The sequence below is a fragment of the Globicephala melas genome, chromosome 4 (genome assembly GCF_963455315.2).
Source record: "Globicephala melas chromosome 4, mGloMel1.2, whole genome shotgun sequence".
In the NCBI taxonomy this organism is placed as follows: Eukaryota; Metazoa; Chordata; class Mammalia; order Artiodactyla; family Delphinidae; genus Globicephala; species Globicephala melas.
In genome coordinates, this window is record NC_083317.1 from 8,148,444 (window position 1) to 8,162,231 (window position 13,788).

General features: G+C 37.0%; 1 protein-coding gene across 9 annotated transcripts in view; it reads right to left on the reverse strand.

The window, feature by feature from the left end:
• The window catches only part of TTC3 (tetratricopeptide repeat domain 3), a 141,224-nt gene that overhangs the window by 31,403 nt on the left and 96,033 nt on the right, over positions 1-13,788 (reverse strand). For all 9 annotated transcript variants that reach the window (XM_030880884.2, XM_030880883.2, XM_060297804.1 and 6 more), the window contains 3 exons: positions 9,168-10,215; positions 8,185-8,250; positions 3,054-3,203 (listed from right to left, as the gene is read on the reverse strand). In XM_030880884.2, the coding sequence (XP_030736744.2) occupies positions 3,054-3,203; positions 8,185-8,250; positions 9,168-10,215 (1,264 nt within the window). The remainder of the gene's footprint in view (positions 1-3,053; positions 3,204-8,184; positions 8,251-9,167; positions 10,216-13,788) is intronic.

Here is a 13,788-nt window from a genome sequence, read left to right on the forward strand (position 1 = left end):
CCCGCACGCCTAGAGCCTGTGCTCTGCAACAAGAGAAGCCACCTCAATGAGAAGCCCACGCACCGCAACGAAGAGTAGCCCCCGCTCGGCACAACTAGAGAAAGCCCACTTGCAGCCACCAAGACCCAATGCAGCCAAAAAAAAATTTAAAAAGAGCACAATAAATGCTGGCAAAGATGTGGAGAAAAGGGAACCCTTGTACACTGTTGGTGGGAATGTAAATTGGTGCAGCCACTATGGAAAACAGAATGGAGGTTCTTCAGAAAACTAAAAAGAGAGCTACCACATGATCCAGCAATTCCACTCCTGGGTATATATCCAAAGAACATAAAAACACTAATTCAAAAAGATATATGCACCCCAATGTTCACAGCAGCACTATTTACAATAGCTAAGATATGGAAGCAACCTAAGTGTCCATCAACAGATGAATGGATAAAGAGATGTGGTATATACACACAATGGAATATTACTCAGCCATAAAAAAAGAATGAAGTTCTGTCATTTGGAAGAGCATGGATGGACATGGAGGGTATTCTGCTAAGTGAAATAGGTCAGACAGAGAAAGACAAGTCTCTATTTTATTGCTTATTTGTAGAATCTAAAGTATAAAACAAACGAATGAATGTAACAAACCAGACTCACAGATAGAACAAATTAGTGGCTACCAGTGGGGAGAGGGAAGGGCGGAAGGGCATGATAGGGGTAGGGGGTTAAGAGACACAAAGTACTATGTATAAAATAAATAAGCAGCAAGCATATATTGTACAGCACAGGGAAATATAGGCATTATTGTGTAATAACTTTAAGTGGCGTATAATCTAATAAAAATATCAAGTCACCATGTTGTACACCTGAAACTAATATTGTAAATCAGCTATATTTCAATTTTTAAAAAAAGACCTTAGCTTAAAAAACAAATGTACCATGATTTCCTCACATCTATAATTCCATTCTCCCACTAATTCAACTGGGCCTTGCCATGAATCAGTATTACTCCAAGAACCAGTCACATGTAACTGAAAGTCAATCTTAACTAATGGAATTCAAGATCAGGAGACTCAACCAAGATACTCTGGGTGACTTTACAGTTCTAGTATGCCAACGCTCCATGTCTTATTTTTATATTTCCTGAGTAGTAGGATTAAGATGATGATGATAGTAGTAGTAATAATAGTGGCAGGCAACACTTAGAGAGCTCTTACTATGCACCAGGCAACGTTAAGCACCATTGGCCTTCTGTATCCTCAGATGTGGAACTCTCGGATACAGAGGGCTAACCATATTGCAGCACTGTATACAAGGGACTTGAGAATCTGTGGATTTGGGTATGTCTGAATGGGTCCTGGAACCAATCCCCTGCAGATACTGAGGGATAACTGTACTTTACAAGTATTAATCTAACCGGGCAAATGGGAGCTATTGTTACCCAAACTTTCCAGATAAGAAACTAAAGCACAGAGATGCTAAATATCTTGACCAAGATCAGAACTAGTATAGAACTAAGCCTGGATCTGAATCCAGTCAGTCTGACTCCAGGCCTCACACTCTGAACCACTATTGCTACACAACTTGTCTCACTATAAACAAGAATTTAGGGACTTGCCTGGTGGCAATGGTTAAGAATCCGCCTCCCAATGCTGGGGACGCAGGTTCGATCCCTGGTCTGGGAAGATCCCACATGCTGCAGAGCAACTAAGCCTGTACGCCACGACTAGTGAGCCTGCACTCTAGAGACTGCAAGCCGCAGCTACTGAAGCCTGCACGCCTAGAGCCCATTCTCCACTGCAAGAGAAGCCACCACAATGAGAAGCCTGCGCACCTGAACGAAGAGTAGCCTCCACTCGCCGCAACTAGAGAAAGCCCAAGTGCAGCAACGAAGACCCAACGCAGCCAAAAAAAAAAAATGCCATGAATTCAGAACACAATGATAAAAAAATTTAAACAATAATAATTTAACTTGGAGCTTAGTCACCAGAAAATACTTTTGGGTTTTTTTTGGTATTTATTTATTTATTTTAACATCTTTATTGGAGTGTAATTGCTTTACAATGGTATGTTAGTTTCTGCTTTATAACAAAGTGAATCAGCTATACATATATATACCCATACCTCCTCCCTCTTGAGTCTCCGTCCCATCCTCCCTATCTCACCCCTCTAGGTGGCCACAAAGCACCGAGCTGATCTCCCTGTGCTATGCGGCTGCTTCCCACTAGCTATCTATTTTACATTTGGTAGTGTATACGTAAGTCCATGCCACGCTCTTACTTCATCCCAGCTTACCCTTCCCCCTCCCCATGTCCTCAAGTCCATTCTCTATGTCTGTGTCTTTATTCCTGTCCTGCCCCTACGTTCTTCAGAACCATTTTTTTTTATTCCATATATGTGTGTTAGCATACGGTATTTGTTTTTCTCTTTCTGACTTACTTCACTCTGTATGACAGACTGTCCATCCACCTCACTACAAATAACTCAATTTCATTTCTTTTTATGGCTGAGTAATATTCCATTGTATATATGTGACACATCTTCTTTGTCCATTCATCTGTCGATGGACACTTAGGTTGCTTCCATGTCCTGCCTATTGTAAATAGAGCTGCAATGAACATTGTGGTGCATGTCTCTTTTTGAATTATGGTTTTCTCAGGGTATATGCCCAATAGTGGGATTGCTGGGTCATATGGCAGTTCTATTTTTAGTTTTTTAAGGCACCTCCATACTGTTCTCCATAGTGGCTGTATCAATTTACATTCCCACCAGCAGGACAAGAGGGTTCCTTCAGAAAATAGTTTTCGTTAAGCAAACAAACTGAATTATGATATATGAAAATTCAGATTCACAGCCCTTTTCTTAGACTGCAACTTGTAGAGCTTCTAAAACACTGCAAAAAAAATACTGTTACTTTAATATGTCATAAAGAAATCTGAAATAGGCAACGAGAAAGATTCCTTTTGTTTAGCCAACAATGCAGTAGCCCAGCTAACTGAGGCTACACGAGCACAATTCTCCTAATGATACCGCATGCTATTAAAGAGGGTTTCAGATAGGATTACCTTGTTTTCTTCTAGGTGCCTTTTCAACTTTTCTTCCAAATCCTTGGTTTCTTCTGAGCCCTTGATATTTCTCTGCTCATAATTTTCACATGCTTCCTTAAGCTGCTCTTGTAAAACTTGGTACTCCTTTTCAATCTGTGAAATACTCCCCTAAAAGTATAATACAAAATTATCTATTAAAAGTAGTTTTAAAAGCCTATTTCTGATCTTATTCTGAACTGTCTCTTAAAATAAACAAAGGAGAATATATGGCAGATGAAAATTTACAAGGGAAATGTCACAATAATTCAAGAATTAAAAACCCATTACACTGTTTATCAAAGCCAGCTCTTTATTTATTTATTTCTTTGGCTACATTGGGTCTTAGTTGTGACATGTGGGATCTTTGTTGCGGCATGTGGTGTCTTTTTTTGTTGCAGCGCACGGGCTCAGTAGTTGCAGTGTGTGGGCCTAGCTGCCCCGCGGCATGTGGGACCCCAGTTCCCCAACCAGGGGTCAAACCCGTGTCCCCCACAATGGAAGACAGACTCCCAACCACTGGACCATCAGAGAAGTGCCAAGCCAGCTCTTTTTTTAAAAAAAAAATTATTCATATTACTGGAACTCACAAGGAAACTTGTCAATATGTACCATAATTAGCTCTGAATATTTGTTTTAGAAGAGTCCAATATTAAATTAACAGTTTGATGTGAATGTCATCCTCCACAATTAACATCAAGAACTACTTACCAGCTTTAAAAACTGCAAATTTATGCATATTTTAGATATGAACAGGACATATTAATTTTGGCCCTACTTTTATAGTGTTTCAAATGGATAGTTGCTGCTATTTTTAAAAGACGAGTTAAAATAGTATCAATAAATTATTTACATTTATGTAACTGTCTCCCAGACAGCTTAAAAAAAAAGCAAACAGGGCTTCCCTGGTGGCGCAGTGGTTGAGAGTCCACCTGCCGATGCAGGGGACACGGGTTCGTGCCCCGGTCCAGGAAGATCCCACATGCCGTGGAGCGGCTGGGCCCGTAAGCCATGGCCGCTGAGCCTGTGCATCCGGAGCCTGTGCTCCGCAACGGGAGAGGCCACACAGTGAGAGGCCCGCGTACCGCAAAAACAAAACAAAACAAAAACAAAAACAAAAAAAAGCAAACAGAAGTCATACTGCAATGTGAAATGTTGGCAAACAATGAGTAGCATTTATGTAGTTTTTTAAAGCCTTTCATACTGCTAAGACTGGCAACAATCACACATTTGTGTCTGAAAGAAGCACCTGTTTGATGCTGGCAACTCCTCCCAGCTGCAGGTAACTGCTCTACCAAGATACGAGGGGCCTTGGCAGCCAGGCTTTGGAAATCTAACCCAGTGGCACAAACTTGGTCCATCTTCCCCATCTCCTGCACCTCTCCCAGCATCTTAGCATCTTCCAAGTGTAAAAAAGCACGGAATCAAGGTTTTGAAATTCTGTAAATTATCAGAGAACCATGCACTGTGGCCAAGGTGACCATACGTGCCAATTTGCTGTGAAGAGTCTCAGTTTTTGTCATCCAGACTGAAAGTTCAGCTCTACGAATACAGCCCGTATTTAAATAATCAACTAAATGGTGAACCTTACTATGACCCACAAGCAAGCCTTTACAGTTTTAGATCTTAGTTATTTCTGTTTTCAGTCTCAATTCAGCAAAAGGATCACAATGCAACTCAGTATTATGAATTAATTCATATGCCCCAAATTGCTAACAGAGACAGGCAGCAAGTTATATGCCATCTCTATGTTATGATACTTAAATTTCACCACAACTGTGTAAGAGGTATGTTATTTTCAGTTTTTAAAGATCAGGAAACCAAGGTTTAGAGAAGACAGGCAACTTCTCAAATTCCCAGAAGAAAGCAGCCGTGCTGGGGATAATTTTAAGTCTCACTGGTTGAGAAACCAGCAATCAACTATGCTAATGTCAAGGTCTTGAAACTAAGAGCTAATTTAAGAAAGCATTCGTGAATTATCCCAATACTGATGAGAATATTTATATGAGGGTAAAAACACTGGCTCAAACAACACAGCATACCTGGTTAAAGCTAAGTAGTGTAAGAACTCAATACCACTCATTCTACTTGGTATACACTCATATTCAGACAACAATGTTCACCACAGCACTGTAAGCATGAAAAGCTAACATAATCTAAATGTTCGACAAAAGAAATCTAGTCAAATAATCTATGAATTCATATAATGGAATACCAAGTATGCATTAAAAATGTTGGTGAAAAATTGGTATTTACTGACATGGAAAAAAGTCCACAATATATTAAGACTGAAAATTTCAAATGTAACATATATGGTATGATACCATCTTTTAAAAAGCATTGCTAAAATAAATAAATAAAATAAAATAAAATAAAAAGCACTGCTAACTTAAATGCCAATGTTAAAATAAAACCTGGAAGGCTGCACATCAAATTCTAACACGGGTGATGGGAATGTAGATAATTTTCAATTTCTCTTTCATAATTTTCAGTATTGTTCATTAAAAAATTTAAGGGCTCTATATTATATTTTATAATTGGCTAAAACTGTAAAGCTATTTGTAAAAATAGTAGCAGGCAAGATGAAGTTCTAACCTTACTTATTCCTAATTAATTACACACCTGATATTATAAATCACTCCTAACCAGTGATCATAGAATTGCTTCATTTTTAAATGACAGAGTAATATTCATTATATGGATGTACCATAATTCACTTAACTAGTGAATATCGATGGATATTCACGTTGTATTCAATTTTTTGTTGACATAAATACAGATAAAACAAATATACAAATATCCTGTTCACTGGTCTCTGTACACATATATGAACACAGATAAATTCCAAATTGCCTTCCCCCAAAATTTACATTTTTATATTCTTTCGATAATGTATAAATGATTGTTTTTCTTACTTCCATTGGGGTTGGGCACCATTTTATATGTTTAAAAATTATCCTTATTTCTTTTATTGCAGATTGTCTATTCCCATCCATTCCCATTTTTGTGTCAGAATATTAATTTTTTCCTTATTGATTTACAGCAACTTCATATGCTAAGCAAGGAAATTAGTTCTCTGTCCTATGCTGCAAATAATTTTCCTAGTTGGTCATTTGTGTTTTGATGCTGTTTATATTTGTTCATACATATATATATGTTATGTGCAGGTACATGTGTGTGTAAACACATATACACAAATACTTTTCTGTCCTGCTGTTCATTAATCTTATTTTAAAAATTTTCCTTTTCTTCTAGGTACTCTTCTAGGTCCAGTTTTTAATATTTAAATATTTTATCTGCCTGGAATTTATTCTGGTATATGGAATGAGGTAGGGATCCAAGTTAATTTTTTCTAGATGGCAACGCACGTCTCCTAACACCACATATTTAATAATCTACTTTTTGCTCACCAACAGCTAGCATTTTTATTAGACCTTAAATTTCTATATTTTGTTCTACTGGATTCTTAGTCTAATGGTCTATTTATGTGCTAGTATAGATTTATATTATGTTTTGATACCTACCTGCACAACTCCCCTTCTTATAGTTTCTTTTCCATGGGCATTCTTGATGTTTGTTTTTCCATATGAAGTTTAGAATCAATCTGTCCAGTTTCAAATAAATTCTATGCAGTAGCCAGCCACCAAGGTGGCCCCCAAGATCCTTGCCTTTTGGTATTCATGCCATTGTATAATCCTCGCCTACAACGTATCAGGGTTGGTGGGTTGGTCTATGTGACCAAGACAAATACAGGAGAAGCGATACACTGTGACTTCCTAAAGTAGGTCATGAAAGCCACTGTTACTTCTGCCTTGGATCACTCACTCTGGGGAAAGCCAGGCCTCAGGAGGACACTCAAGCAGCCCTAGGTGGAGGTCCACAGGCAAGGAACTCATGCCTCCTGCCAACAGCCAGCACCAACTTGCTAGGCGTGTGAATGAGCCATCCTGGAGGTAGCACCTCCAGTCCCAGTTACTCCTGCAGATGCTTGAGCCAAGGTCAACACCTTGACTGCAGCTCATAAGAAATATCTGGAATGACCCAGCTAAACTGCTCCTCCATTCCTGACTCATAGAAATTGTGAGGTAGCTTGTTATGCAGCAATAGATAACTAATACACTCTGTTCATGTTTGTTTTGAGACTGTGTTAAAGTAAAATCTTTAGAGAGAACCAATCTCTTTAATAATAGGTCATCCTATTCAAGTACACTGAACATTTTCTCATTAAGTCTTCTGTGTGTCTCAGTAGCATTTTAAAGTCTTTTTTCACAGGTTTACATATTTTATCTTTTTGATGCTATTGAAAATGTAATCTTTTCTTTTAATATAATTTGCAATGGGTTGCTTATATATGGAAAGGAATTTTATCCAATCAACCTTCTGAATTATCTTACATTTTGGTATTGGGTTTTCGGTTGATCACTTTGGATGTTCCAGGGACACAGTCTTAGCCTCTGTAAATAATGATACTTATACCTCCACCTTTAAAATCTTATTTTTTTCTCTTATCTGATTTTTTCAGCTAATATATCTCCAGGATAATAATAAATATTAATGATGATATATAACCTTTAAGCAAGATGACGCATTTGGCTTAAGAAAGATACAAGCATGTTGAAAAGTATTCATCTATTCCCATTTGATTATGAGTTTTAGTCAAGAAAAAAACTTGAATTTTTTCCAATACCCTATCAGCAACTATGGAGTCAATCAAATGACTTTTCTCTTAAGATATGTTAACACAGTAATTATATTAATAGATTTTCTAATTGAATCATTCTTCAAGTGGTGAAAGTTTTTATAATAATTTCTGTATTATTCATGTGAATAAGTTTTTATTTATAAATTAATACAGGCTCATTATACCAGTTAAAACAATAAAGCTGTTATACTTCACAATCAGTAAGCTAGAAAAAACTTACCTTTTCCTCTGCCTCCCCTTCCCAAATTCAAACAATAAAAACAAAACAATAATTTTTTGGTATGTTCTAAAGCTTATTCTATGTTTTGTATGGAATAACTGGCTTCAAAATAGTTCTAAGTTCGTCATTCCCATCTAGTTAAAAGTAAAGAAAATTAAACCTTTAAACAGTTTAATATGATTTTGACTCACCTGTTGTGCCTCAAAAGGATCATACGGCTCAGTATTGACTTCTTGATGCATTATATTCCGAGACACCTTTGGGGCAAAACAAATACATTCAGTCTATCTCAACTGCACTAGTAAAATAAATCCATCACGTAATAACATTTTGAAACGTGCCCATAACTTTTTCAAGGTTTTTTTGGCCACTTTAGATAATGTTCTATGCTTTCTACAAATATTTGTAACAGGAAAAAGTGATCATTTATAATTAGTAAAAGTGAAAATGATTTGGGTTCATTACTGTTAACATAATTCTTCAAAGTTTTCTAGAAAGCAAAAAACTTAATGAGTAGGAGGATAACCAATAAGGATTTAATGAATTCATGCCTGATGAAGTTAACTACAGAGAAACCTTAGCTTATTCTCATGCTTGTCAGGAAGGAACTTTTATTCACATCTCTCTTGTTTCTCTCCATCTGGTTGTGTCTTTTAACTCCCTCACTCCTCCCCTGGTTTGGTAGGAGAACTGGGCACGTGTAGCCCAGACTCTTCCTTTTTTCTTTTTCTTGGGAGCTGCCCATGCAGAAAGCATGTTCTCCCCTTCCTTCTCCATGCACTATGTCTTAGGGGCAGGCACCCAAGTTAGGAGGCCTTCTAGTCCAGCACTGCTGTAACTAGGTGGGGAAGCTGGTATGTCATGGGCTTCACTCTTAGGACATGCACTCTCTACAGAAACAGCCACATCTTCCTGCCATACTTTTATTAATTATCAAGGTGATGTTTTGGCTCCATCTGCTGGTTCCACTATCTTATTTCTCAACTGGTGCAAAACTTGGATAGGAAGGATGTTATTTACCAAACCCAAAAATTCCTTCTGGCATTACCTGTCACGCCCTACAAAAGGGTTCATAAAGTCCATCATTTTAAAGAATTTTAGTAAATATAATGGCAATGAAAAATGAGGAAAATTTAACTTTAGTATTAAGAAGGCTTTCTATTTTCAGTCTTACCTGTACAGCAACCATTTGTGTATGTGGAATATCTGTTACTTCATCGGTGCTTTCTGGATTTACTTCCTGCTTGGCAGAATTTCCACAGTGGTCATCATTTCTGTTAGACTCACTTTGGGCTGTATCAGCACCATCCGTGATGCACTGTGACTTTACTGGTATTTCCAAAGATTCCTGAAGGATTTGTGTTTCAGAGGCAATCTGGTTACCAGGGGCATTCTCAGCACTGAAATGATGGCCCTCAAAACGCACTTCTGTTATGTCACTGGCTACAAAAGACGGCACCACTGGTATTGATCTTTGCAGCTGATATTCAGAAGAAACTCTGGCCAGAGGTGCATAAATGCTATACTGGGGCAAAGTCGGTAACACATTTATAAACGCTGGTGGTGTCTGGGTCATGTCAAATCCCCGAAAGGGAAGATACGTACAGTATCCTGTGACCAACTGGGGTTGAGTCCAATAGGTTGGTTTCACATCCTCTGTAACTGGTTTGGGAGAATTAGAGGAGACATGTTTGTGACTTGTCTCCTCGGAGACTGGTTTGGGAGAATCAGAAGACACCCCTTTGGGCTTCTCATCCTCAGAAACTGATTTGGAAGAATTATCGGAAATTAGTTTCGGCTTCACAGCTTCACAAGGTGACTGGGGAGAATTAGCAGATGTAAGGTGGGGCTTCACATCCTCAGAAGCTGGTGCTGAAGATAAGTCAGACACTGGTTTGGATTTCACATCTGGTTTAAATTCCCTAGCAGTTGGATTCAGCGGTAGTTTAACTCGTAAATACTCTCCTGTTTTCGAAATTTCTTCTACTTTTGTCTTAATGTTTTTCTTCTTTCTCTTTTTCTTAAGCCGTAACGCAACTTTCTTCAATGCAATACAGTTGTCAATCACAACAAAACGAGGACATCCCAGGAGAAAAGATTTCAAACCACCTGCTTTTTCTAGTATCTGTCGAGTTTCTTCTGGGAAAAACTCATATTCTTCAGAAAACATCTTGTTACTCATGTCCAAGGGACCATGTTCCTCTAACAACTGAGAGAAATAACTTGGAAAAAATTTACATAAGTTATTATAAGGAAGTACTTGTACATGTTTATCTGAAAAAAATATTTCCCAAAATTTCTCCCAAAGCAAAATACTACTTCACTTCTAACTGATCTTGACATCTCCCCAACAAATATGTTACACTCATATTAAATCTGAGAAAGGCTAACTGTAATCAATGATACTATAAATAAAATTTTGTTTACCCCTCAGAAAATAATCCTTTAAAAAATTTTGGGGAAAAAAGCTAAAGGAGATTAAAAAGTTATTTTTATAAGTTTCAGTTACATAATTATTCACTATATTTTAAAAAACAATGAAAATCAAAGAAACTTATTCAAGAAAAATAACAAGGCTATCAATAACAAGAACATCAAATGAAAAAAGGAAATCAAATTTCAAAAAAATCCTATTGGAATTTACATATAGTAAATCTATTAACATTTCTCTGTTTAGGAATATACAATGATTCAGAATTACTGAAATCAATCAGGTCTGATCAATAAACCACCACAGTGCAGGATCAGATCCACAGTAATGGGGCCAATCCCTTAACCTGCCTCCATCTGTGGACTGGGTTTGTTCACTCCAGTTCTGGGGCCATGTTCTTTTGCCATTCTTGTGCCAGGCTCAAAGAGGCTTCCTCTCCCATTTGAATTTGGTATTCAGTCTGTAACAGTGGCACAACTAGCAAGAAAGACACATACCAAGTACGCTAAGAAGGCTTTGTCAAGAGCAAAAACCTCCAAAGGAACATTCTTAGCAAATTAAAGCTAACCAGGAAGATAACTTATTCAGGAGGAAGGTAAAAACAGTACTTCTTTGAAGCAAAAGAAAACCACTTTATGTGCAGATGCTGCTGCACATAAATGCACAGGACAATTACAAGTGATTAACCCCTATTCAAAGCAACTGCTACACTGAAACATAAAGACCAAAAGCCACTTCTCTTTGTCTGCACTGCTGATCTAAATACTTAAAAGCCGTCAGTCTCTTTTAAAGTGTTTTTTGATAAACATTTTCCCCTTAGAATAAGCTCTGCAATAGAAACTCCCCTACATACATGTTGTTTTGCAAGGTAACAACAGGTTAAATATGCGTTTGCCTTAAGATTCTAATCAAACTTCATTTTTAATGAGAAATCTCTAAAAGCAGAAACTGTTGAGGGAGGGTAATAAGGTAAAAAGAAGCAAATCACTGTAGCCTCAGGAACAATAACCCTTGCTGAGGGTTCTGGCCAATTGGTATAAATAACACTGACCCCACAATCTGTCCCAAGAGAGACCTTTCCAGTTGGTGTTTAGCTGCCACGAGCAACAGCAGATAATTCATCAGTGGTGTTATGTGTATTTACTTTTTGCTCTCCGTGATGAATACTAAAGAGAATCATTAAAAAATAAAGCTTTTCTACCTGCATTAAAATACTTAAATCCAAAATGGGATCACTAAAGAACAGAGACCAAAGGAAAGAAAACCATTACCAGTAATTTAGCAGAGAGCTTTTCAAGAGTTCGCAACATGAATGATGATATAGATATGGTGATGATTATTGAGTAACTAATAGAAGTCAGATTCCTGAAGAATACTTAAGGATACAAAAAAATGCTCACCATGCATTTTTAGGTGAAAAGGGCAAATGACAAAGCTGAGTGTAGAGTTAAATAACAGCTTATAAAGTCCAAAGCATATATTTCATACATATAAACATTTTAAAAGTCTGGGGACTTCCCTGGTCCAGTGGTTGAGACTCCACACTTCCACTGCAAGGGGCATGGGTTTGAGCCCTGGTCGGGGAACTAAGATCCTGCATGCCGCACGGTGCGGCCAAAAAAATAAAATAAAAAGTCTGAAAGGATACACACCTTTTTTTTTTGAAGAAATAGAGCCTCCATGTTTTTTCCACTGGCTAAATAGCAATGAATTTTTCATACATTCAAACAGAACAAAATTTAATTCAACAAAGAAAAATAGCATTATAACCACATTGTGAATAAAATTTTTATAGTGATTGTTATTTGAAATGCAACACAAAATGAACTTTAACTCTATTTATATGCTTTTCTAGCCTTGAAAAATAGTTTCTGTAGATAAACATGGGGCCCAAGATAGCACAAATATGATTTCTTCATAATCCAGGCTCTAATAGGGATAGTGTTCTTGCACTTCAGAACCTGAGGCAGACTGGCCATGCTGTGCTTGACGGAAGTGATAAAAATAATAATAAAGTTAATTTTACCACAGATAACAATAGTTGCTATATTACATACATGTACATGTTTTCATATTTTAAGGAACCTCCATACTGTTTTCCATAGTGACTATACCAATTTACCTTCCCATCAACAGTGAACAAGGGTTCCCTTTTCTCCACATCCTTGCCAACACTTATTTCTAGTCTTTTTGATAAAAGCTATTCTAACAGGTATGAGATGGAGATGATAGCTTATTGTGTGTTTATTTTTAAACTGAAGTACAGTTGACTTAAAATATTGTGTTAGTTTCAGGTTTTACAGCAAAGTGATTCATTTATATTTTTTTTTTCAGGTTACTTTCCATTGTAGGTTATTACATTATTGTGTTTTTGATTTGCATTTCCCTAATGATTAATGATGCAGAACATCTTTTCATGTACCTGTTGGCCATCTGTATGTCTTCTTTGGGAAAATGGCTATTCAGGTCTTCTGCCCATTTTTTAATTGGACTGTTTGGTTCTTTTGCTATCGAGTTGTATCAGTACTTCATACATTTTGGATATTAGCCCCTTATCAAATATATGATTTTCAAATTATTTTCCCATTTGCAAATATGTGTATGTATATTTTCATAATTCAGTGATGATCGTTAGTGTCTTAAATGGTCCTTAATGGACTGTCACGTGCTAGTGCATGTCACTGTCAGAACAGGGGCAAGGGATAGGAATGGGAAAAATATTTCCAAAGGCATTCCCATCCTACTATTCTGGTTGTGCCCCTTTGAAAAATCACTGTTTTCTACATGCTCATGATTCCTTTTTTTTTAAAGAAATAGATTAAAAGATGAGGACCCAGTTCCCTCTTTCCTGGAAGAGAGCATGACAAGTAAGCAAGAACCACATTTTCTTTTTGGTAGGCAAAGACTGATAGGGAGAAAAAACCCGATTCTTATTGCACAAAGTCATTTTTATTTGCAATACACTGTGATTCAACCAATGATCAATTTTGCGCTCCCGCTACTTGTAAGCTGCGTGATAGAACTACATTTTCTACTTTTTCTGAAATCTTCCCCAGTGCTTAACCTTAAGTGGTTAATAAATCTTGACTAATTAACACTACTAAAGAGGTGTTAGGAAAAACTGAATGTAGAATGCCACCTACTGAAATTTATTATGCTTCAACTATGTGTATCATAAAATGTTAGAATAAGGTGGAGGTCACTGAAAAAAAAATCAGTCCAACCCCCTACTTTAAACTGAAATACTTACATCAAGAAAAAGTTAACAGCAGTTATCATAGTATTCTTGACTTCTTATCTAATATGTTTCTACTCTACACTCTTTTCATATACAATAATTTTATTTTTCTTTCTCTTACCCATT